Here is a 27,274-nt window from a genome sequence, read left to right as displayed (position 1 = left end):
CTTAATTTGACACTATGTACTATCCAATATGACAATGGTCAAGTCCATAATATTAAAGTCACTTTGAACTAATATAAAAAATCACACAAAAAAGTTTAAAATATTTATAAAATGAAATTTTTCATTCACCACTATTTGAAATTAACACTTGATATAAAGTACTATCTAATGTGGCGGAAGTGAACCCATCTACTTCACCTATGTCATATCCCCTCTCTTACATATCTCTGGTAGTAACAAATCAGTTATTTGAGTATTTCAAACTAATTGCATATATAAAGTAAAAGCGGAAAATCTCAGTGGTTGCCTGTATCCTGTATTTTAAAAAACTCCCATAAAAGTAAAGACTTCTTATGTATAATGATATATTTTATTAAAAAAATATTTAAAATTTATCCAAAAGGATTACAAATCAAAACATTTTTGTCCAGTGGGACCATCATCAGTGAAAATCATTTAAAGTAGTTGAAACTATATAGGTACATAATCAAGTGTAGAAACCCTTATAATACATGAAAATAATTTTAATACTGTAATGACACTAGGTTGATGTTATAAGATTTAACACTCTGGCTGGACCGATTTTTTTCTAAGCTATGAACAATAAGTAAAATATTTTGATAATTATTGATTAGGACATGTAGAAATTTTCTCCAATGAGAAAATACCTTTAATATTAGTTTACAAAACTACTATTGCACATATTATCTAAATAAATGTATTACTCAAGACTGTTGGTTTGAATGGCTTTAAGTGGCATACTCTACTTGTGGTTTTGTGTAACTCATGCACTAGTACATTAAGATAATCACTGGCTTTATGTTTCTGTCACTGTAACATCTTATTTCTGTTTTTACAGATGATATTTTCAAATCTCTCTCAATTAGCATATTTAACACATACAGTGGTATGTGTTAAATATGCTAATGTATGCTGTATCTATTATTATGCACAGGATCTTATTTTGAAAATTTTGGAGGATTTCGAGGTTTGAGTTACTAACAGCACCCCAGAGTTCTATTCCGTATGTCCACACTGGCTTCAGGATTCATTTGTAGATTAGGAGCTTATTTTCTATGTTTAGGCTGGATTTCTTGCCAAATGAGCTAGTACATTTAGTAAACTTTTAATCCCAATTGTTTACGTTTTGTGAAGGTATGTGTTCTCACATCATTTAACCATCTAAATGTGTACCAAGGTCATGGTTCTGTCATTGGTTTGTTGAAGCTGTATACCATTCATTGTGACCAGTGGGCAGGTATCCCTTTTCCTTGTGAGGGTTACGTGCTAGGATTTGACTTCATTTGCTTTCATTTACTACTTGTTGAGCCAAATTTCGATCTTGTTGAGACAATTTTGTAGGTTTTTCATAACAGTAGCTGCATTTTGATGTGATGCTAATATTACAGTACCATATGCAAATGTACCTACTGTTGTTGAGTGTTTTTCAGGTAAATCCATGGTGTATAGTATGTAAAGCACAAGTCGAAGAACACTGCCTTGGGGTACACCTAATTCAATTATGTACAAGTCAGTGCATTTCTCTTGGTGTCTAATGAGGAAGTATCTGTTGGTTATATAAGATTCTAGCATGCCATAGAATCTATGCAGTAGATGCTTTTTGATTTTATAGAGTAGGCTGGTGTGCCAGACCTTACCATAAGCCTGACTTATATTCAGAAAGACAGCCGAACACGATCATCTATTTTCAATGTAGTTGTTGATTTGTTTAACAATTATATTATGTACCTGTTGGATAGAGCTATGTTCCTGCCAGAAAGTAAACTGGTAATCAATAATGATTTTTTTGATATCTAGGATGGTTTAATGTCTTTTTAAGAACAATTCCTCAAATATTTTGGATAGAATTGGCAATAGACTGATTGGCCTATATGATGTAATTCTCTCAGGTTTCTTCCTTGGTTTTGACATCATTATGACTTCTGCTACTTTTCTTTGTTGCAGAAAATAACTTTTCTAAGTACTATGACTAACTAAACTGTTTACTCATAACTAACTTGACTAACATAATGACATTTATTACTATATACAAAATCTTCTTCACTTCAAGTATTAGGCTGTAGGCCTGTTCTCTCCTCAGTCTTGCAATCTTCTTCAGGGCCATCCCATGTCTCTTCTTCCCTGTGGTTTATATTTTACAACCTGTCTTACCAATATATTTTATTTCATTTGTTAATATGTTCTCTCCATTTTAATTTGTTTTGTTGTATTTATGTTATTTGTCAGAATAATGTGAGAATATACAAAATATCACAAATATAATAGTCAATATCCAGAACAGGTCCTCATTAATTCTGGGTATCAACCTTTGATAGTTTTTCACTATGTTTCTCACTGATGTCTCCTAAATTAATAAAACCGGTTTACTAACTCAAATTTTCGATGTGACTTGAAATATAGACAAAAAAAAATTATGAAAACTTACTAAACTAATAAGGAAAGATTATTTTCTTTCATGCAGATTATCCAAAATGTTATGTTTTAACTTATACTTCATTATCTTTTATCTTCTGCAAGTCATCACAAAAAGTTAATGTAAATTGTAAATAGACAAATAAATACATTTGTCCTAGAAAGGAAAGAAATATTTTTTGGGCTGTTGTAATTTTTCCAATTGAGGCATGTTTTACAAAAACCACTAATGTCCATTTTGTTAATTTTTCAGGAAACAAAAATACATTTTATTTTAAAACCAATCGATTTTTTAGAAAAACATTACTTGTACTTCAAAATAGAATAAAATTATTATATAAAACGGATTAATAATGATAAACAATAACTTAATCTTTGCATCCACTGCTATTGTCATCATCTTTAGGGCCGGGGTTAGGTAATGTTCTATTATCAAGATTATATTCGTAGTACTCTATTACATGTGTATCCTAGTAACGGTAATAGCGATCTTAAGTTTTCTGCTCTATTTGAAGTACTGCAAGTAGTTCATTGTAGAGTCCTTTAAGTTAATGTAATGTAAATTTGCTTTGGCAATGATACTGCTTCGAAATGGCCCATATAGGTATCCTTTAAAAATAGTGTGGATGTTTGGCTGATAATTCTCATAATCTTCATATTTTTGATGTTAATAGCAGGTTTTGGATTTTTTAGGAAAATGTTGCATGTTGCAGATTTGGTATCAAAGAAGTCGTATTGCTTCATTTTCACCAAGTTAAATGGGCTGGGTTTCATTCTGGCACTTTATTCCAATTCTCTGATCTCTCAACTCTCTCCAGGCGTCTCTTCTAAAGAGATAACTAAATTACGATTAAGGATGTTCTGTTTAAGGTATCGCAACAACATCAAAGTGGCCTCGTTGGCACCATTTTTGTCTTAATTTTCGAGATAAGTGTACATCGAAGCATCATCAGTTCCTGGGTCATGTATCCCAAAAACATTGTACCACAGTTGCCAGCTATAAAATACAGTGTTAGATAGTATATGTGGAAGGGACAGATTTTGCATAAAATTAAAACTAATGCACATCACTTCACCAGCTTTTGCTTTTATTTTAAATTTTCTTTTCAGTTCAAAAAATGATTCAGCCTTGCGAAGGTGTAACTTATTTTCTACATCTAGTTTCTTTCATTCTTTGGCACTAAGGTCGGCACAGTTAAGTTGTTGGGTAAATTTATCAGACTGAGCAAATTGTGAAATCTGGGAAATCTAAATTTAATATTAAAATATGTTCTGAATACTTTCCAGTAGATTTTATACGGTATGTTTATAAATTTGCAGAAATATACTATGTAGATCCTTCAAGGTAGGTGATTCTGGTAAATAGGAATAGATTGGATTCTGGTGACGTGAATAATGCGGCTGTCTAGGAGGATAATAGTAATAGTAATAAGTTCCACAATACATTCTGGAGATTTTTTTTCGTATGCTCTCATGGATTCCCAATTTATTTGTGTAAGAAATTCCAGTGATCATTAGGGAATCTCAAATTCGCCTTAGATGAACATCTTTGATGCCGTACAGGCTGAGAAAACCTTTCATGCAAACTTTGATTTCAAATTGCTATGAGTTTTTTATTTACTTCCGATCGAGGATGTCTTCTAATATGATTCATTGAAGTAAGACCAGTTAAATGAGAATCTTGACTATTTTTATTATCTATATCATTAAATTTCCTTTGAATGGAAAGCCTTTTTTATTCACAAACTTTAGAGAAACAGGAATTTTTGCAACTATAGCAAAATAATCTTGGTCAGTATACCCCATATTTAAAAATATAACTTTAAATATATCTGCAGGGTTCACCAGTTCTACGTGCTGTAACAGCATTGCCTTTGTGATTGATGTGTTCTTCGCCATGAATTTTCAACTGTTTTATCATTGTTTCGCACTTGATATTTTTTGCATTTTTGTGGGCCAATTAGTAGATATTTTTTCACTATGTTTCATGATTAAAGTTATAGTTTTAAGATCCACAAGGAAAATTAAATTTCTACAGGATTTTAAATAAACTTTTCTAGTTTTAAGCTCTAGATCAATAACTTTATATTGTAGCGTCACTAGATATTCACAACACGTCTAGTCTAATAACATTAAAGTAACAAACTGATTTATTTGTAACATTCAGCTGCAATTTCCAGCAAAACACACACATGTCCTATCCTGTTGCAGATTTGTGCGGTATTTGGACGAAATGGAGAGGATGTATGTGCATTTTGCGGAAACATCGAGATTTTTGACTACTTAAATCTTAGCACTTGTGTCTTTTTTGCAGAATTTTATTGGACACTCTTGAAAACATCCTTTTTTGCAGTAGATGGTGTCACTAAATCAATTTCGTTACATTTGAACTTATGTGGTTTTTGTAAAACATTCCTCAACTGCTCTTAAATTTGACTATATTACCTTTTATTCATCTTGGATAATTTTTTGAAGTGTTTTTATTTTGTGTTCATGTCACTTGATTCAGATTTTAGATATATTTACTATATAATTGGTTCTTTAACCTTTAGAAGTACTGTGCAAAATTACTTGATTTTCAGTCTTGTTTCTTCCATTAACAAAGTGATTCTTGTTTTTCTGTATGTTTAAACTACAAATATATTTTAATTTCTAACCAATACTGGTTTAAGGCTTTTTATGTTAAAATCACAATAGACTATAATTTGAAATGATTGCTGGTTTATTAAGTTTGCTGCTTGCCATGTGTTTTACTTAACTGAATGAATTTTATACAATTAATAAACTAATGCTTCTTTTAATTTATTTTAATCTATCTCACGTGACTCAATTTACACTGAATTTGTCATTGTATATTTACAAGTTAACTTAAACTTCTAAGCCATAGTCTGGATGTTTCATATGTAGCTGAGGTAGACATTATCAAAAGCAAATATGCTAAGGTAGGTCTTCTGTGAATCGTAGCGTAGTGTGCTTCTCAAGGATAAGTACTTTTTATACCCTTCCAAACTGGTCCATATCAGTATTGAAATAGGGACCTGAGCAGTTTTACATTTTATTGTGTCAAAGTAGTCATTTTTTAATAACCTTTCACTATGGGAAACCACATCGAAACACTTTTTTATTGAAGAACTTGTAAAACTCAATTCATTTTATTTAATAAAATAAATACAGTTTCTCTGTTTTCCCTGCTCTTCTGTTATTTTAAAATTATGGATACTTCTTACTGTTTCAAAAAGTACTTATTTTGTAAATACATTGTTTTGTGCTTTCTTGTTCATCACTTGGTTTAGTTTTAAATAAAATTGATCTTAATGTATTGAATATTTTAAATGTTTTTGGAATATAGTATTTGTTTCCTACACTTTTAAGTTTTTTTGGGAAGTGTTTTACATATCATAAAATTTCCAAATTATCAGTACAAGATTCAATTATGAGTTTACCTCGTTTGAAATATTTTTAAATAACAATATCAAATAAAATTCTATATAATAATATTAAATAAGTACAAGGCATATTTACTTTTTAGTTGTATCCTGGATGCTGTTCCTGCTAAAATGGACATATCCTCAGAAGCTAAAGAATGGCTGACAGAAATATTTGAGTCAATAGAAAACCAATATCCTTGTCCTTTCGATAAGGAAATATATAAAATTTTATCAGTATCTACAAATAAAACATCAATAAAAAGACGAAAATCTCTTTCAAAGATTTTAAAAAATACCACTACTTATCAAGGAAAATTTGATATTTTTAACAAACTTTATCATCCTAATCCAGCTATAAGAACTGAAGCATTAACATTTTTATTAGATGATTATGATTCCCTCAGAGATAATTACAAAGAAATAATAAATAATTCCTTTGTAGACAGATTGAGAGATGATGATGTAACAGTCGTCAAAAACACACTTAAGGTAATTAAAAAAACTGGAATAATGGACAGAGAGAATTTAAAATCTTCACTTATCCATCTTACAGAAAAATACCAGAAGGACAAAGATAATTGGGATAAAGTTTGTAGTATCGTATTAGAAATGTTGACTACATTATATCCACCAAATGACTGGGAAGTATTTTTAACTGTGTTTCCATTTTTGTTACCTACAGATTCCCAAGATCTGGGAAAAGCTAAAGAAGTTCTAAATTCACCTTTTTTAGTTGGTCATGATTTGTTTAAGAATCAAATACTCAACCTGAAAAGTATAAATGACAGAAAAACCTTTGTTAAAGTGGTCACTGAAGCATTAGATGAAAACACAGATGTTGAAAATGTTAAATCTTTTATAGAAATGTTGAAGAAAATACCTGATGAATCTTGGAATACTTTTAAAAAATATGTATCATTTTTGATTCTTAGTCATCTTCTACCTAAAAATTCAAGTTTAAAAACTGGTAATATTATTTTGGATATTTTGTTAACCTTTTATAAGAGTTCAGAAGTTAAATTTGAACAAACTAGCACAATAGATGTTTATATAAAACAAGCGCTTCTAGGTAAGTTTCCTATTCGAGGTTTCTTGATATGTTTAGAAAATCTTACAAAAAAGATAGAGAAACCAAAACTTACAGTACAGGATTTTTCACTAGATCACACTGAAAATAAATTTATTTTAATGATTACAATTATATTGGTAGACAATAATGAAGACTTCCTAAAAACATTGTTACATAGATATTGTCAAAATTTGGAGGAAGAAATAGAGTTCCTGCTAAATTTATGCATCAATAAAAAATTGAATTTAGAAGATGATTTCAAACAGAAAGTTCTTCGTTACATACAGCGTAGTTTAAAAAACAATGAAGAGACGAAACCTTTAATATTTCTTGATAAAAGGATTAGTGCTTTTTTAATAGTTTTATTATCAGATCCTAATGCTGAGATTCGAGAAGAAGTTATCGACATTATTAACACCTTAATTGATGTATCTAGTAGAAAAACTGTTTCATATTACCACCTTCTAAATTATATTGTTAAAAATAAGGAAGAAGTTATTATTGATAATGAACAACTACCATCAATTATGTTCAATCACCTAGATTATTCTAATACAAAAAAAAAGACTTGTACAAATGATCTAAATATTATAAGGAACCGTCTACTAAAATTGTGTTACGACAATGTTACTCCATGCTATCTTAAAGCAGGTATTTTAAAAGCATTATCCTTAATTACCTCCTTTGACATATTAGAAGATTTATCAGATATGGCTGTAGAGATTCTAAAAAATAGTGGTATTGAAGGAATACGATCTTTCAACGCAAAAATAATTGGATTTGTTGTATCCAGAATTGAATCGAAGGTAATAAAGAAACTCAAATTAGATTCTAGTGCCTGGAAGTTAATTGAAACATTTATAAAAGATGACAAAACAAAATTATACAATGAGGACGAAGCGCAAATATCTCCTTCACTGCTTGTACTAAATCAGTTAGACAAAGAATTCTTTTCTGAACTGGAGAATGAGATCGTTGTAAAGAAACTAATAGATCTTATAATCGAAATATCCACTACCGCCCGTGACCCTGAAGTACTGCCGGCTGCCAGTAAGATTTTCAAACATATTGATTTGAATGCAGATTGTATTAAAGAGCAACTAGTTGCTATGAGGGAGGTCCAGTCTCCTAAACTTGATGAAAGTAAGCGTAAGAGGAGGATCGGTGTTGTACCCACAGCGGATATATTGGATACTCTAGAGTGGAGAAAAGGTAAATATAACTTAACTTTAATTACGATCTTACGTGTCATCGTTGAATCTATGTAGATATTATCGTCTAGAACTATAACCTTTTTAAATTTGGAATTTAGCAAAGTTACCTGGGACCGAACTTTGTACAGTCCGTCTTCTGCTTTACATACATCATTATTTGCGAATTGCCACATCAACAAAATTTAAAATCTATTTGCATATATATATATTGTTATGATATGTAAAATCGAGAAAAATATTGGTTTGTTTAAAAATATTTCAAAATTCAATAACATTAAAATAATTCAGATAAGTAGGATAATATCCAACAAACATTTCGAAGGAGAGATTAATTTCTTGAATTACCTGTACCAAACAAAAAGTAAGCTTTGCATAAATTATTTCTTTGTTATACTTGAGTGACCCGCATAATTTTAAGTGAAAACAAAAAGACAATTGAACGGGGTTTTCCAAAATACATTAATGCAGTGATTAGGGACAAATAGAAGAGATTTTAGATAGAGGTTTTTGTTAGTTTTTAAGAATTATAGAAAATATTATTTGTAAATAAGTTTTAGGAAATTTTATAATTATAGGTAAAAATTTGTTTGTTATCGAAATGAAAAAATGGGGGAATTGTGACGAGTTTTGATTGGCGGAGATTGAAAAAGGTGGGATAAGTATGTAGGAAAAAGTTTAGCGAGATTGAGGAGAGAGAAAAGAGTTCAGTTGATTTTCCAAGTCTGTAAGAGGAACAGGATTGTTCTCTGGTGGTTCCAAAGAAGTAGCAAGCAGTAGTGTTGAATGTTAGTGAGTTTTTGTGGAGTTAGTGTATCTGACAGAAGCTGAAGCAGCAAAATATTGTAAGTCATATTTTCCTACTTATATTCCAAGAGTCACTGTTCAGGCCAACGAGAGATTCAGTTTATCGTATAGAGAAGATATTCCAAGAGTCATTTTTACTCGGGCCAACGAGAGCTTCAGTTTATCGAGAGGAGAAAGGCTATCATAATTTGAATGATTGTTGCTTTTGAAGGAGATCATTAAGGACGATATACTTGCAACAATCTGTTGTAAGATTGCTGATTACAGAGGGAGCGGTTGAGAGGAGATAATACAGTCTACAAGGAACAAGGATTTGGACCACTCATCATCAGAGAGAGATATTTTTGTTTTCTGCAGTTTTTTTTCTTTTATTGATAACACAATTTTTACACGTAATTTAGAAAGGATATAAATATTTAGATTAGGAGAGTTAGAATAGTTCGGAATTTTGAGATTTCAATTAATATTGTTTGTACCATTAATTTTGATTGTTCACGTACGTAGAACAAAATTTTTGAGAATCATTATATGAGATTTGTTTATTGAAAACTTTTGAGTGTGAATTATTTCATTATTTTATTTCAATATATAGCGTTAGATCATATGTGTTTTTTATTATGCCGGTATTCTCTGGACCTTACCTTTCACATGTAATAGCATAGATATTGAAGCACGAATTTAACCCTGAGATAAAAGAATTAAAAATTGTGATAGAGTCATAATCATATCATTTAAATAATTTTAATTAATCAAAAAAATTAATTAGCTAATTATTGCTTGGCGCACCAAGACTTTAAATATCACAATAACTGGCGCCCAACGTGGGGCTTGAAAATATCGCAGCTTTACATTTGAAGGAAGGGAAAGAGATCTGGAATAAGTACAGGTGATCCAGAGATAAAAACATTTAACATTGAGGGAATATAAATTTGATTTATTGATTGATCGTAGTTAGTGGATATTTACTGCTATTGAATTATTTGATTTTATTTTCTTTACCAATCGTACATTTGATATTTATTTTGAATTATTTGAATTTTACTGATTGCATATTTGATATTTGTCGTGAAAATTTAATACATTTGGGGAGAAAGATTGTCGTGTTCTGAAACATATAGAGTGTTGTAAAATTTCACATTTGGCGGGGACAAAAACAGTAACGAAAAGAAACAACATGTCGACCACAAGGAGTCAAAGTAAAACGCAAGAAAGGAAAGAGGATAAGATAGAAGAGGAAACAATTATTGATGAAGGATCGGATAATGAAGGAAATGCCACAATAATGGAGGAAAGAAAAGAAACAGGGATGCTGGAAAAATTATTAGCAATGATGCAAATACAGACACAAACAATAGAAAAAAACCAACAAGAAACATCACTAAAAATGGATAGAAATCATCAACAAGAAACAAAACAAACAATAGAACTAAATAACAGAAATATAGAGCAGCGTTTGGAAAACTATGAACAAAAATTAGAAGAAAATGATAGAAAAATGGAAAAGCGTTTGGACAAATATGAAAATGAGGTAAAAGTCTGTTTAGAAAAAGTCAGAGAAGAAACAGAGAGGAAACTAGAGATGCAGAGAGAAGAAATAGAAACTAAAATGAAAGATATTAAGACTGTACAGAAAAAGGAATTAGAACAGTTAGAAACAAAATTTGAAATGGCTTTACAAGAAGACAAGAAAGAAATAGAAAAACAAATTGAGGATATCAGAAAACAACGAGATATGGGAGACAGGAGAGAAGTACTCATCCAAAGTCCGGGTGACATAAAAATACAGTTTGGCGGGGATATTCGGAAAACACACCCAGTACCGTTTGTTAAAAATTTGAAAACCAAATTACAACATATTAGATATTTTGACGATTGCAAAGAAACAATTAGAAACCATTTGAAAGAAGGAGCAGCGTTATGGTATGAAAGCAAGGAAGATGAGTTTGAAAATTGGACAGATTTTGAAAATAAATTTCTCAACTATTTCTGGGGGAAAAATAAACAGAGAGAAATCAACCAAGAGCTACAGAATGGAAAATATCACGAAAAATTGGGAATATCTGAAGAAAGATATGCTTTGCAGATATATAACAATTCAAAATATCTAGAATACAAATATTCTACCGAACAGCTGGTAGAAATGATCAGCAGACATTTTGAGGAAACGTTGGAAGATCACGTGATTTTGAGAAACTATCAAGATATTGATAGTTTGTGCCAATTCCTTCAATTAAAAGAAGCGAAAAGAAAAGAAATGAGAAATAGAAGACAACATGACCAATATAATGGACCGGAAAGAAGGTATTCATCAAATTATGACCAGAGAAACCGACATCCCAGATCAACAAACGAATATAGGCCGAGAAATTACAATAATTACAATAGACAACAAAATTACGATAACAGGAATGACACACAACAGAGAACATATGAAAATCACAACAGGAATAGAGATGGACAAAATCCTCCGAATAGGAATACTAACGAACAAAGGGACGATAGAAATAACCAGAGCTTCCAACAACAAAATAGAAGGGAGATGAATCATGTAGCAATAGGAAACGACAGACAAATTTCTAATTCTAATCTAATATTTTTAGATGCATTTATAAAACATAAAGCGATTAAAATTGTGATTGATTCTGGATCGGAGATATCGCTAATCAATAAAAAACTAGTAAAAGAATTAAATTTGGACAGATTTGTGTATAAGATTCCTAGGGTTGATTTAGTGGGTGCAAACAATAAAAATTTGACGACAGTAAACGAAGGCTTGGGAGTACAGATAAGAGTGGGAAACAAATTCCATATTATGAAATGTGTGGTGATTGAAGATTTAAATCATGATATGATAGCGGGAATTGATGAATTGAGGAAAAAAGATATCACCATAAATTTTTCGGAAAATAAACTGGAAATCAGAGCAGAACCAGACAACACAGGAGAAGAAAAGCAAACAGATAGGAAAACAAATTCTGGAAGGATCAATGCACAGGAAAAACGCAAAGAAATCGATATGACTGTAGAGGATAAACCGAAAGTACAAGAACAAGATCTAACAGAAAAGAAAAAGAGAAGGAAGAAAAAGAAGAAGAGTTCGAAAAGAAAGCAGGAAAATAAGATGGAGACCAGAGAAAAACAGGAAATAGAAGGTACAGAAGAATTGTTGGCAACCGACGATAAAACAGAATGGAAGCAGGAAGAAAAAGAAGGTATCATCAGAGAAATGAAAGGAATAGAAACATGGTGCTCGGAATACCAAAGGGAATTAGAGGATAAAAAGAAAACAGAAGAAAAAATGGCATTGATGGACGAGAATCCAGAATTTTGTGAAGAAGTATTATGGACAGTGAATACATGTGAACAAAAGGTGGATGAAAGAAAAATAAATTGTGGAAAAAACATGGAGAAGGAAATAGAGAAGATTTTAGGAAACCATGGAGATTTTGTTAATAAAGTAAATCAAGTGGTTAAAAATTATGAACTTTCTTTTAAGGGAAAATACTTGGAAAAATTTAAAACGAAAATATATCCAATCCCGTATAAAGACAGGCAATATACGGGGTATTTTAACATTCACGACATTTGTCAGTATCATAAGTAGATTTTAATAACATAGTGAAATAATTTGATCCTAGAAAACTTTAAATTTTAAAATTAAAATTGAACAAAGAGTTATCGGCAGATCAAATGGCGGGGATTTGTTATGATATGTAAAATCGAGAAAAATATTGGTTTGTTTAAAAATATTTCAAAATTCAATAACATTAAAATAATTCAGATAAGTAGGATAATATCCAACAAACATTTCGAAGAAGGAGAGATTAATTTCTTGAATTACCTGTACCAAACAAAAAGTAAGCTTTGCATAAATTATTTCTTTGTTATACTTGAGTGACCCGCATAATTTTAAGTGAAAACAAAAAGACAATTGAACGGGGTTTTCCAAAATACATTAATGCAGTGATTAGGGACAAATAGAAGAGATTTTAGATAGAGGTTTTTGTTAGTTTTTAAGAATTATAGAAAATATTATTTGTAAATAAGTTTTAGGAAATTTTATAATTATAGGTAAAAATTTGTTTGTTATCGAAATGAAAAAATGGGGGAATTGTGACGAGTTTTGATTGGCGGAGATTGAAAAAGGTGGGATAAGTATGTAGGAAAAAGTTTAGCGAGATTGAGGAGAGAAAAGAGTTCAGTTGATTTTCCAAGTCTGTAAGAGGAACAGGATTGTTCTCTGGTGGTTCCAAAGAAGTAGCAAGCAGTAGTGTTGAATGTTAGTGAGTTTTTGTGGAGTTAGTGTATCTGACAGAAGCTGAAGCAGCAAAATATTGTAAGTCATATTTTCCTACTTATATTCCAAGAGTCACTGTTCAGGCCAACGAGAGATTCAGTTTATCGTAAAGAGAAGATATTCCAAGAGTCATTTTTCACTCGGGCCAACGAGAGCTTCAGTTTATCGAGAGGAGAAAGGCTATCATAATTTGAATGATTGTTGCTTTTGAAGGAGATCATTAAGGACGATATACTTGCAACAATCTGTTGTAAGATTATACAGATAATACAGTCTACAAGGAACAAGGATTTGGACCACTCATCATCAGAGAGAGATATTTTTGTTTTCTGCAGTTTTTTTTCTTTTATTGATAACACAATTTTTACACGTAATTTAGAAAGGATATAAATATTTTGATTAGGAGAGTTAGAATAGTTCGGAATTTTGAGATTTCAATTAATATTGTTTGTACCATTAATTTTGATTGTTCACGTACGTAGAACAAAATTTTTGAGAATCATTATATGAGATTTGTTTATTGAAAACTTTTGAGTGTGAATTATTTCATTATTTTATTTCAATATATAGCGTTAGATCATATGTGTTTTTTATTATGCCGGTATTCTCTGGACCTTACCTTTCACATGTAATAGCATAGATATTGAAGCACGAATTTAACCCTGAGATAAAAGAATTAAAAATTGTGATAGAGTCATAATCATATCATTTAAATGATTTTAATTAATCAAAAAAAATAATTAGCTAATTATTGCTTGGCGCACCAAGACTTTAAATATCACAATAATATATATATATATATATATATATATATATATATATATATATATATATATATATATATATACTTTCAAAAATTAAAGGCAAATATCGAGCACAATTTTAATAATCAAATCTTGCCCAAGTACTTTCACTTTCTACAGCATCACCAGGGGCATTTTGTCAAATTTGGGCTATTCAGCAAGCGCAGAATGTAATAAACATGAAATTAAACATAAATTGTACATAACACTACACCAAAACAAGGACAAACTGTTTAATATTATTTAAAAATTTACTTTAGATTAATTTTTTAATTTCTAAATTCTATTTCTAAATTCTAAAAATTTAAATATAAATATTAAATTTAAATATTAATTTAAGTATAAATCCAAATTTCTCCAATAATCAGCCAGTTTGGGTTTATGGTCCAGACCCATCCAGCTCAGTACCCAACTCAGTACCCCCAAAAGCAGTACATTTCAGTCACGTCTGTGTCTCTTCATTTATGCAATCTTGAGACGGACCGATGGTTTCTTAACGATGTTATTCACAATCACCTGATTTGCATATATCTTGGTTTGTTCGACAATAATACTGATAATTTCTTTATTTACGAAAAGTATGAAGTAGGCGAATTCTTCTTTATTTTTCACATTTAGGACTTCCTCTGTTAGTCCTACATTTGCTTCAAATTAAAATTTCTCATATTGCCAAATACTAATCCCCAATCAGCACCATTATTTTCTTCTTTGTCCGAAGAATCTTTATTATCGGACTCATCGCTATCTGAAACAAAAAAAAAGTACAAAATGTAACAGCATCTCAATAAAATATATAAATTTGCATTCAAATGTAGTCGTACATAGCATTATGTGTCATTCGCACATAAACATGACCTTATTGCCTTTATAATGTTCTAACTTCTTTCGCAATCTTGTTGGGATATAATAAAATAATATCAACATGATAATATCAACATGATATATGTACTTATAACATAAATAACTATTATTTTATTAGCAAATATTGTATACGTATATAAACTATCAGTTACGTCCCTATATTTATCTATTAATCGATATTCACATTTACCCTTAGTCGTTATCGGAGGTCTTTTAGTTGTTATGCCACTGCTGTTCCGTAAACTCTCTCTTTCGTAGCCAGGATCTTCTTCAGATATATTCTCAAATGGATTATTATTATCATTACTCATATCTGTTGTTTCATCGCATAATGCCTGAAGCCGGGCCTGTTCTCTCACAAATGATGAGATTTTATACACTTATACAAGACACACTACCTTTATACCCCGTTTACATGCAGCTCACTTCCGCGGCAGTGAGTAGGGAATTGAGCAGCGAAGTTGGCAGCTTGCGTATGTAAATACATCACTCGCGCTGCTATTACTCATGCCACTGCCGTTGTCGAGTGTTCCCTTCGTTGGCGGTTTTTTAGCGGAAATCAAAGGACTTGCAGTGCAAGTGACAGTGTCTGTTTACATGCTGCTCGCTGTCTTGTCGGTGCACGGACTTTTATTGTTTGGTAAATTTTTCGTTAACTATGGTTGAGTGGAGCAACAACCAAGTGCTGAAGTTTTTAGAGCTATATGCTAGTAAGAGATTGTTTTGGGATTCTTCACATAAAGACAACAAAAAAAGCACAATGTACCCGATGCCGTTTTTCCTTGAAATTTAAATTTGGTCTTTTGAAACAATATTAATAACTTCAAAAACTTCCGGCACAATCAGCGAAATTGCTGGTGATGATACTTTAAATAAATAATGAAAACTTTGGTAACTGTCCCCAGTAGCCAAATATCGTAATGATATTGCCAAGCGTATTTTTGGCGCTATTGGAATTCTTACTTTAGTCTGTTTTTTTATCATGGGCTCAATTTTCTGAAGCAAAAATTCAGAAACTGTACGTGACATTCTGCAAAAGTTCCGGATTCCTCACAAGTCAGTTTATTGAAAAAGTTTTTCATATTTACCCCATAAAAAAATGTTTGAAGCCATTTTTAGATTATTTTCCAAATAAAAGACTTTTTCGACGTTTTTTTCTACATCATTTGTTTTTAAAACGTTACGATAATTTTGTAAACTTAAAACACACAGAGCTGTCGCCGCAGTAATTTCTATGTCCTCTTTTGCTGATGGTACACTGATGCAGCACTGTGGTAGCTGTATGTAAACAGTCATTTGCCTTAAATGCTACCGTGGAATTATTTTGGACAGAACAGTGGGCAACGCGAGTAGCAGCAGCAATGGCTGCATGTAAAGGGGATATTAGGAATAAATGAACTGCACCGTTTTAGAGAAGATACGATAAGTCTAGACCGTGTATCCATACATATACACGCGGCGAAGAACAAAAAATGTTTTTCCAAGCTACGTGTATATTTTTCGAACCCTAATCAAACTACAAAAAATATAATTAAATTATTTAAACAATGTACCTATCTAAGGTATGTTGATAAACAATTTTAAATACATTTTCATAGAACAATTAGTGTGGCTCACAGGACCGTTCTGGTGAATTCGGTGTGGCATTTAAAGTGTTAAAAAGGAATTTATTTTTATATCCAGTTCTGTGATTAAAAAACGTGGCTAGTGAGCCACATATGGTTCTTTGGTTCGTTATCATAAATAAATATATGAGAGCGGGACTTTCAAAAATTGTATTATTGTATACACATATTGTATACAATTGTGAGTACATAAAAATGTTTTATAAATGCATCCGAAGTTCTATCGACATTTTAAAAATAATGCAATGATTCTGAAAAATTAAAGGCTTATCGTTGCTTGTTGAAATAGTGAAAAATGTAACATTATTACCACATAAGTAAAGTAGACATAAACTGTCACGAAACATAACTGCGGCAAAGGGTGTACATGGCACCTCGTATTGTTCTCCTTAACTACTGAGTGGTCATGTCTATGTCCACTACCGCATCGCCTTTGATAATATCTGTTAATTTTATTTAAAATGGGTTCCTGGACAAGAACTTTTAGATCAAATATATGGAAAAGATACAGCAAATTCCATAATTAGGCGCATTAAAAAGCATCGTATTCGTAAACTTTTCGAAAAGAACTCTCGGTGTAAGAAACAGGTTTGTTACTATTTTAAATTAAAACATTAATTATGAGATACATATTACCGTCTCCATACTCAGTTCATCAAAAAGATTTTAAAGAATATTTTGTTGCAATCAAGAGTGATTACGTAGGTCTTCTGCTGATGTTATACAGGGTAAGTTGGTTATACAGAGAAAAGGTTTTGCACATTTTCGGTACTAACAAAAATTAAATCATTCCTCCTTGACAGTTGACTATCTTGAATTAATGAACGATAAAGATGTTCAAATATTTTATAGTATAGTATATGTGACGTGATATATAGTATGGTATATGGTATATGTGACCTCTCATCTAAACCAGCTTAGTATTAAATTACAGAGAAATGGGTTCCAATTGCTAAATATTTCGAACGACAAAATTTTAGTCAAGTTTTCAGGTCTCAATCGTGTAAATTTTTTTCAAAATTTTATACGATTTTCTTTGTTTTCAATTTAATATTTCTTTCTCATACTTTGTATCAATAAAAATAAACCACAATTTTGTATAAATAAACCTATCTCTGTGTATAAGCTGATCAATTGCGTTTGATGATTGAGCTTCGTGTATTCGTTTTTGGGGAGCCCCGCTCGTTAGTTAAAAAGTTTTATGTGCCTTTTTTTATCATTTTATTTTCCTTTACTTTTTCCTGATTCTTGCTGTAGTCAACTCTTCAAAAGTCACTCTTCTGGTATGCGCCTTATTTTCAATATGGTGTTTGAAAGATCAATCATGACAATATTTAATCAGCTGTTGATATTTTATCACAAAAATAACTTTTTTAGTGTGCATGAAAGTTCGCAACTAAAAGTCATATTAATACAAATTCAATATTAATTTTTAAATTTTACATAATTTTTAGGTGTTACGATATTGGAATTTATTCAAGATAAAAAGAAAATAAGAAATTCTGAGATGATAGTGCCAATATTTTTCGATCTTCTTAAACGTTGCCTAGATTTCGATGAGCAAAGCGCTGTCGAATACCCAAAACAACTTTTACTTTCTATCATTCTGCATTGCTGTACAAAAATCGAAGCAAAGATACCTGAAAACGTTTTTAATGTGGAACTCATTGTTCAGTGTATAAGAGCCTCCCAGAATCCTCAAACACATCATCATGCATTGTTGGTATTAGCGCACACTGCACATAATATTCCCAATCAAGTTTTGCATAATATTATGGCTATATTCACATTTATAGGATCATCGGTGTTGAGGCATGACGATGCTTATAGTTTTCAGATTATTTCAAAAATTGTTGATACAATTATTCCCATAATAGTCTCTAGTGATGAAGAAGGTTAGTATATAATTGTTTATTTATTATATGTACTAGTTTTATCGATATATATATATATATATATATATATATATATATATATATATATATATATATATATATATATATATATATATATATATATATATTCTGCCAGTTTATTTTGATGAATATATTTTTTAGAGTTGCAGTGAAGAGCTTTGGTGATATTGCGTCCCCTTGTCGGACGCCTCTGGTAGTGGGAAATTCTGGAGTGTTTTCATAAACTTTTAGCTTAGCTTTTGCTTGTCTGTATGTATTTGCTAATGTTTCTTTGTACGGTTTGTCAATGCCTTGGTTGGTCAAAGCTTCTATTACTGCCTTGGGATATATAGAATCGAAAGCCTTCTCGAAATCTATGAAGGTTAATGCTAGAAGTTCTAGAAGTGTATGAATATGATCCATGGTACTGAATCCACTTCTGAAACCAGTTTGCTCTCTCGGCAGTGCAACATCTAATGCGTTTGTTAATCTGTTGTTGATAATCTTTGTAAATATCTTGTATACGATTGGTAGTAGACTTATAGGTCTGTAGTTTTTAATATCCTCTTTGCTACCTTTTTTATGAAGGAGAATTATGTAGGAGACAGTTCGTAAATATGCCTGCTAAGATTTTCCAGGTTTTATTGCCAGCGTATTTAAGCAGTTCCACTGTTATACCATCTAATCCAGCTGCTTTACCGCATATCATTTTTGTAATTGTCGATTCTACTTCTTCCGGAAGGGCTTCTGGTACATCTTTTTGGTTACTGATTACTTCTTCAAGTGTGTCAGGGGCTTTGTATAGTCGCATATATATATATATATATATATATATATATATATATATATATATATATATATATATATATATATATATATATATATACATATAAAATATAACATGTAAAAAAAATACAATAAAGATTTACTTTTACATATACACACCATAATACACCTGCATTATTGCTATATATTGCTATATGCTATATACTATTTCCATTAATATAATAGCAAGAACTCCTAATTACCTTTTTTTTGTTCTCTATGGAACATATCAGTCAAAACACACCATTAAAAGATGTCACTAACAAAATTTTAACTTTCCAACCAAATTTAAAAAAAAAAATTTAAAATGTATTTTGTCCATTATTTTACATGTTATATATTTTATATCTGTGTTTTTAATGTTGAGTGTCGTAGCTTCACACAAATAATCTCAACGACTAGTAAGTTGTAATGACAATTTGAGATATGTTGTAAATATTTACACTTTCTTCTAATTACAGTGTCTTGAAGAAGGAATAAAAGGATTCCGAAAGCTCGACCAAAAGTCAAAAGAGTGTTTCTATAACATCCCGGCCAAACCTACTGACTGCAGCCCTAATAAACTGTGTTGTTTGTTTATATCGACAGTCAATAATATCCAATATTTCTTATATATACACTCGCGATCATAAAATCCGGGTCATCTTGAAAATTTCAAGTTTCTTAAATATTTTTGCCTCTGGTGCAGTAATAACCTTTTTTTTGGCTAATGTATTTTTTATTTGTCATCAATGTTTGTTTTGAAAGAAAAAAAAATGGTTTTTTTATTGTTTTTATTGAAAAAAACAGAAAACAAATCAAATTGTTGATAAAACAGACATACGAAAAAAAATGGAAAATACAGAACGTGGTAAAAAATCAGTGAAATTTCAATGACCAATATCATGTATTGCCTCATCTTGCTCTAATAACCTCTTGCAGACGACCGGGCATACTCTCAATTTTTCTCCGGATTACATGTTGTGGTATGTTATTCCACTCTCTCGCTAACAGATCCTTAAGCTCCTGTGCGTTGTTAGGAGGAGGTGTATGGGTTTGAATACGTTTTTTTTTAAATCGTCCCAGAGATATTCGATGGGATTCAGGTCCGGAGACCTAGCTGGCCAGGGTACCCTCGTAATTCCAACTTCGTTTAAGTATTACATACTGACCCTGGCAACGTGCGGTCGCACGTTGTCCTTCACAAAAACGGCGTTTTCTCCAAGCCCTGCCATGTTGGGCATAACATGTTCTTCTAGAATCTCCGTAATGTACCTTCGTGCAGTTAGGGACCCATTTTCGATGAAGAGTAATTCTGTGTGGAAGTCGGAACATATACCTCCCCAAGCCATGACCGAGCCTACACCAAATGGTATTCTTGGAGCAATGCAAGCTTGTGAAAATCGTTCACCAGTTCTCCTCCAAACTCTTACACGTCCATCGGATCCAGTTAGGCAGAAACGGGATTCATCTGAGAATAACACTTTGCTACAATCGTTAATTCCCGAATGCGCGTATTGTCGAGCAAAATCTAGTCGTGCAAGTCGAGGCACCCGGCGAAGTGGCGGTCCTCTAGCCATTACCCGAGAAGATAGTCAAGAAGAATGAAGTCTTCTTCTGACTGTTGCAACACTAAAATTGCGATTTCGTACTTCCTCTAGACGATTTTGATGCATAACCGCAGTTGAGGTCCGGTTTCGTAAAGTCTGAAACACAAGGAAACGGTCATCTAGTGCCTTGGTCGTTCTTCTTCGTCCAGAGCTAGGTCGCCTGGTTAGCAAACTTGCCTCCTGAAAGCGTTAAAGCACTCGTTGAACCGTAGAAAGGCTTACGCCAACAATTCTTGCGACTTGCCGTTGAGTGTGACCGTCTTCCACAAGTGCAACAATTTGTGCCGTTTCAACAACAGTCAAAGGCATTTTTGTCAAAAAATAAACACTAATAATGACACTAATAAACACTAATGGTGGCAATAATAAACGTTTGTCCGTTGCATTTGAACAGAAAGTCGAAGTACAAACAAGACATTTAAAACAAGCGGAGTTACAGGTAGCGTTCATTTTGGGAAGTGTGCACTTTACCGCGAAATCGGCACTATTGGAATTCTTTGTTACAAAGGAAATCGCAACAATTCTCAGAAACATGCATTAGTTTGTATTTGTGTTATTATTATTTACGATAAAGCTCGTTAAAAATGAAATATCTGAGATTTTCAAGGTGACCCGGATTTTATGATCGCGAGTGTATATATATATATATATATATATATATATATATATATATATATATATATATATATATATATATAGTAAAAAAGCGATAAACCCTTGTAATCAACCCTGATCAGTACAAACACAACTATTTGGATATACAGTGAAAGACAGGACAAAGAGTGTTTCTATAACATCCCGGCCAAACATACTGACTGCAGCCCTAATAAACTGTGTTGTTTGTTTATATCGACAGTCAATAATATCCAATATTTCTTATATATATATATATATATATATATATATATATAGTAAAAAAGCGATAAACCCTTGTAATCAACCCTGATCAGTACAAACACAACTATTTGGATATATAGTGAATGACAGGACAAAGAAGTACTCTTTTTAGTTTACCAAGCTTTCGCAAATCTTTATGTGCATCATCAGGGTGCTACAATAAACAAAATTAGTGCAAATTACAGAATAAAAATTATTTTGTATCTTACACTAATTGAGGTTAGTTGTCATGGTGTATAGAAAATGGAATAAACAACTCATCTGGCTCCTAGAAATAATACCGAAAACTATCCAAAAAATTGTTTGTTTTAAAAATATTTTTACACAAAGCACATATTTACAAACTTTTACAGACTGCATTTAAATAAAATTATGTTATAAAATCATCACAGAAAATGTAGTCATATAATATCGCTTTTTTACTTCTATCCAGCACAAACAACTTATGCTGTTGGTTACTGGCTCACTATTACCTTGCAGTCGTTATATTCATATACCTCTTCTTTTCCTGTCATGAAATAATCTATTTGGGAGTGATTTTGAATTCAAATCTTAACCACTGTGTTTCCTAAAATTTGCGAAACAAACAGCTGGATAAATTACTCGGCAAGGGAATCTAAAAATTGCATTCCACATGCCGTTCATCCTGGTCAAAATTAGTAGTGAATTCAGTTTCTGGTACTTCAAACGAAGTAAATAATAAAACAGAATGACGATACAGCAGTGACTATACCGTTCTGACGAGACCTAAGGAGGTCGAAATACGTATCAGCGGTTGTCGCTGCACTGTATCGAAACAAAAATCTAATACCTTCATTCTATTCTATAATAAGTTAAGTTTGTCTCTTTTGAAAGAATGTTTTAACAATCGCCATCCCTTGGATTTACCCACATGTGCATTAAATTACCTCCTGTTAGGAGTCTCTTTTGATGGAATATCACTCAGTATATCTCCTAATTGATCATTATATAGTCGCTCAGATTCCTAAGAGAAGCATAGGGCTTCCACGAAGTGTCTCAAGTGAACTCTATTCTATTCTATAAATTCTTAAATCTCGTTATGCCTCCTATCGCGGATTTTAAATTTTTTTCAGAATGTGGATACCAGAAATCCTGACACAATTGAAAAATGTTATACTTTAAAATCTTGTTTCATTTATAATAAAAAAATATATTTTATTATATTATATTTTATAATCTGTAATTATTATGTTATTTGTAGAAAATAAGATTCAGAACATTTCCAATGTTCTTCGAGTCTTTGTAGATGTAATTCTTGACGTACCCGAGCATAGAAGAATACCACTTTATAAACAACTTCTGGAGCAGATAGAAGTTAATAATCACCTACATCTCTTTTTACTATTAATTTTTGAAGCTCAAGTTACACATGGTGCTCACGACAAACAGAGAAAAGAAAATTCTCAGAAAAGATTAGATATAGCTGCAGAATTATGTAGGCAATTTTCCCCTGAGATTGTTATTGCAAATTGCATCTCCCTAATAAAATATTTGAATAAATTACCAGATGAAAAAGAGGAAAATATGGAAATAGACAGTAAGCACATATTATACATACATGCGAGTACATACACACATTTATACAAAATTCAGTTAATATTATATTCTATTTATATTTTAGATGATGTAGGGACTATCTTCAACATCGCTTCCCATACTCCTAAAGACTTTAGACATTACAAATATGTGTTGGTAAAATCCACTGGTAATCTGTTAAGTTCTCCAGAGTTTGTAAATCAAATTGCTTCCCTTAGCGATGAAGATGAACTTACCCTGGAACCTCTATTTAAAGAGATGATCGTCAATACGCTCCAATATATACAAAGAATATCTAAAGTTTCCGACAAAGCTTCGAATACACCACAAGCACATTATTGGAAAGTTTTGTTACATTTGAGTTACGATATTTTGGACAGTGTTAACGCCCTTTTGACTCCACAGATGTTTCTACTGGTAACTAAAGGCCTGATGATACACACATTATCGACTGTTAGGAGAAGAGTTTTGGAATTGTTAAATAATAAATTACAGCATAATTCACAATTTTTTGAAGAATGTAGTAAAAATGAGTTATATTCGTTGATTAGACCCATTATAACAATAATACAAGGTAAGTTGGCGAACAAAATTTCGTAAAATTAATTAAAAATTATTTATTTAAACACATTGGATTACACAAATCCCCTATTCTCTACAAATTGTCTTTCCATACACAAATCTGAACTTTTTTCTACATAGTTTGATCTCAGTTGTTTCAAATGGACGAATTCTGATTTTTTTACTGAATATTGATTCCGTAACGTTTTTCTAACAAAATTTACTAATTTTAAGTAGAATTTCCACGTTTTACAAATATTCTACTTAAAAGTTTTATTGTTTATTCATTTTATTTATCAGATTCTTGTAAGTTCTAAGAGAAGGGAAACCCAAAATCTTATATGGTGTACATGACGGTGTACGGTGATTTATTAGAAAGCTACAGTATACAAATTAAGAGAAAGATGCTCTAACATGACAATACTTTGGGTATAATATCCTCATAGAATTTTTGCTATTGTTAGTTCTGTCTTTATATACCCACAATTTCTAAGCCGAGTAGCAATCTGATTCTCGAAGCGTGAACACGTGCCGTCATTCAAAGCGCTAGAGAACTTCCTTATCGTAAATCTACCTAATTAACTAGTAATTATCTTATCAGCATCAAAAAATTGTTAAAGTGAAAAGTAACAAAAACTAAGTGATTAGTCAAACAACCAAAAGAAATATGTTCCCTTCGGGGAACTTATTAGGATTTGATAATAATGGCCAACCAATTTATCAACAAATGAATACTATACAGGATGTCCCAACAATAAATAACCAGAACCAGTCAAACCAAACAGCAGTAAAACCGCAAGTACCATTTTTGTATTTTAATCAAACACCATCTGCTAACCAGACAACAAAGCAAATGTCATGCCTAAACCAAATACCTATTCCAACCCAAATAGCTATACCAAACCAAGTACAATTTCCTAGTCAATCAACTGCACAAAATATTCATAACACTCAAAACCCTATTCAGTCCCAATACACAACAGTATCCACAAACCCTCAATGCTCACTCTCATCATCACAAAACATCAATAACTACACGGATAGCGATAGCGACGTAGAACCTAACGAAACAGAAAACGAAAATAAACATCCTTGGCAAGAAGTTGGCAATAAGAGAAAAAGGGTGAAAAGACAAAAAACTTCAGAAATTCCCAAGCAAATCCAAACACAAAACAGATTTGATTCCCTCTCAAAAGAAAATCTAGATGAACAAATAGACAATTTATCAAATACACCAAACACAAATATAACCAAAAAAGATCCCTCACCGCCACCAGTCTATATTTATGGAGTTACTGACTATAGTGCTATGATAGCAAACCTTTCAACTGCAACTGCGGCCGAAACCTATTACACCAAAACCATTTCAAATAATACAGTAAAAATTAACCCTACAAACTCAGACACCTACAGGAGACTCATACAGCACCTTAGAAAAGAAAACATTGTACATCACACTTACCAACCGAAACAAGAGAGGGCCTATAGAGTTGTCATAAGAGGATTACATCATTCAACACCCACAGGAGATATCTCGCATGAATTAGATAATAAGGGTTTTAAAGTTCGCAACATAATTAATGTTAGACATAGAGTTACCAAAGAACCATTGCCCTTATTCTTTGTCGATATAGAGCCAAATGAAAACAACACAAACATATTTAACCTGCAAGTCCTACGAAACTGCATAATAACAGTAGAACCACCTAGAATAAAAAATACAATAGTACAATGCACAAGGTGTCAAAAATACGGGCACTCAAAAAGTTACTGTCTGAGGCCATTCGCCTGTGTTAAATGCGGTGGATCACATGATACAAAAACCTGCAAAAAAGCACGCGACACACCAGCAACATGTGCCTTATGTAATGGCAATCATCCAGCAAACTATAAAGGATGTGCTATATATAAAGACCTAGTAAATTCGAAAAACAAAAATATAACAAGCAGCATTCCTAGAGTTGCAAGCCTAAATAATAATAACACTAATGCTCACCACATACGCCAATCACATGTAACATATGCTCAAGTTGCAGCAACTAATACTTCTTCACAAGACAACAATAATTCAGACCTTTCAAATAAACTTACAGAATTCCTCAACGAATTTAAAAATATGTTTGCACAATTGATAAACCAAAACAGCATGATACTAAGCATGCTTACAACTGTGATAAATAGAACGTCGTAATGGCTAACTCACTTAGAATAGCAGAGTGGAACGCAAATGGTCTAACAAACCATGTGCAAGAAATTATACTATTTCTAAAATTAAACAAAATAGACATCCTACTTATATCTGAGAGTCACACAACTGAGAGGTCTTTTATAAAAATTCCACACTACTCTGTCTATTACGCAAACCATCCAGATGGAACAGCCCATGCTGGTTCAGTTGTAATAATCCGTACAGCTATAAAGCACTATGAACTTGCTCCATATATCACCAACAAAATTCAGAGTAGTATCATAAAAGTACAAGCGCTCACCTTCCCATTAACAATAGCTTCTATCTACAGCCCACCACGCCATACCATCAATCTGAAGGAATACAGAGAGTTTTTTGAACAACTTGGTTCACATTTCCTAGTGGCAGGGGACTGGAATGCAAAACATACAACCTGGGGAGCAAGACTGATATCTCCAAAAGGCAGAAATCTATTAAAGATCATACAAGATAATAACCTGAAATACCTAACAACTGGTACCCCCACATACTGGCCCACTGATAACAACAAAATTCCTGATCTGCTAGACTTTGCTATAACTAAGGGAATACCTGAAATACACAGCGACATCACCCCCAGTTTTGATCTACATTCGGACCACAGTCCCATCTTGATAACTTTAAGTACCAATATAATTTGGAAAACTCTTGCACCAAGGCTATGTTCCAGTAACACGAATTGGGTTCAATTCAAAGAAGAAATCAATGAAAAAATATCTCTTGACATTCGACTCAAACACAAAAACGATATTGAAGAAGCTGTAAAATATCTAACGGAACAAATACAACAAGCCGCTTGGAAAGCTACTCCTGAAAAGGAAAAAAGCATTGATGAAAGGTATAGTATACCCCTCCACACTAGAACACTAGTAGAAGAAAGAAGAAGAGCCCGTCGCAAATGGCAAAGAACAAGAAACGCGATAGATAAAACAAATCTAAACAGGCTCACACACAGACTTCATTCCGCTATCCAAACAGCCAAAAACGAATCTTTTGAAAGATATGTCACAAACCTTTCTCTTGACGACAACTCTCTTTGGAAAGCCACAAAGAAATTCAAAAGGCCGGTAGTAATGAAATCACCAATTCGGAAAAATGATGGAACCTGGGCTCGATCAGATATAGAAAAATCCAACAGATTTGCAGAACATCTATCAACCGTCTTCTCCACCCCACAGGCCAACGATAT

At 32.0% G+C, this 27,274-nt stretch overlaps 1 protein-coding gene across 1 annotated transcript in view; it reads left to right on the top strand.

Moving 5' to 3' along the window:
- Nucleotides 1-27,274, top strand: part of l(2)k09022 (HEAT repeat containing 1 homolog l(2)k09022) — a 57,936-nt gene that overhangs the window by 1,397 nt on the left and 29,265 nt on the right. The window contains exons 3-6 of the mRNA XM_072545664.1: nt 5,963-8,142; nt 17,989-18,429; nt 22,963-23,298; nt 23,383-23,871. Coding sequence (XP_072401765.1) covers nt 5,963-8,142; nt 17,989-18,429; nt 22,963-23,298; nt 23,383-23,871 — 3,446 coding nt within the window. The remainder of the gene's footprint in view (nt 1-5,962; nt 8,143-17,988; nt 18,430-22,962; nt 23,299-23,382; nt 23,872-27,274) is intronic.

Source organism: Diabrotica undecimpunctata, chromosome 1 (genome assembly GCF_040954645.1).
Source record: "Diabrotica undecimpunctata isolate CICGRU chromosome 1, icDiaUnde3, whole genome shotgun sequence".
In the NCBI taxonomy this organism is placed as follows: Eukaryota; Metazoa; Arthropoda; class Insecta; order Coleoptera; family Chrysomelidae; genus Diabrotica; species Diabrotica undecimpunctata.
The sequence above is the reverse complement of the archived record's forward strand: the minus strand, read 5'-3'. Positions and strand labels throughout refer to the sequence as shown.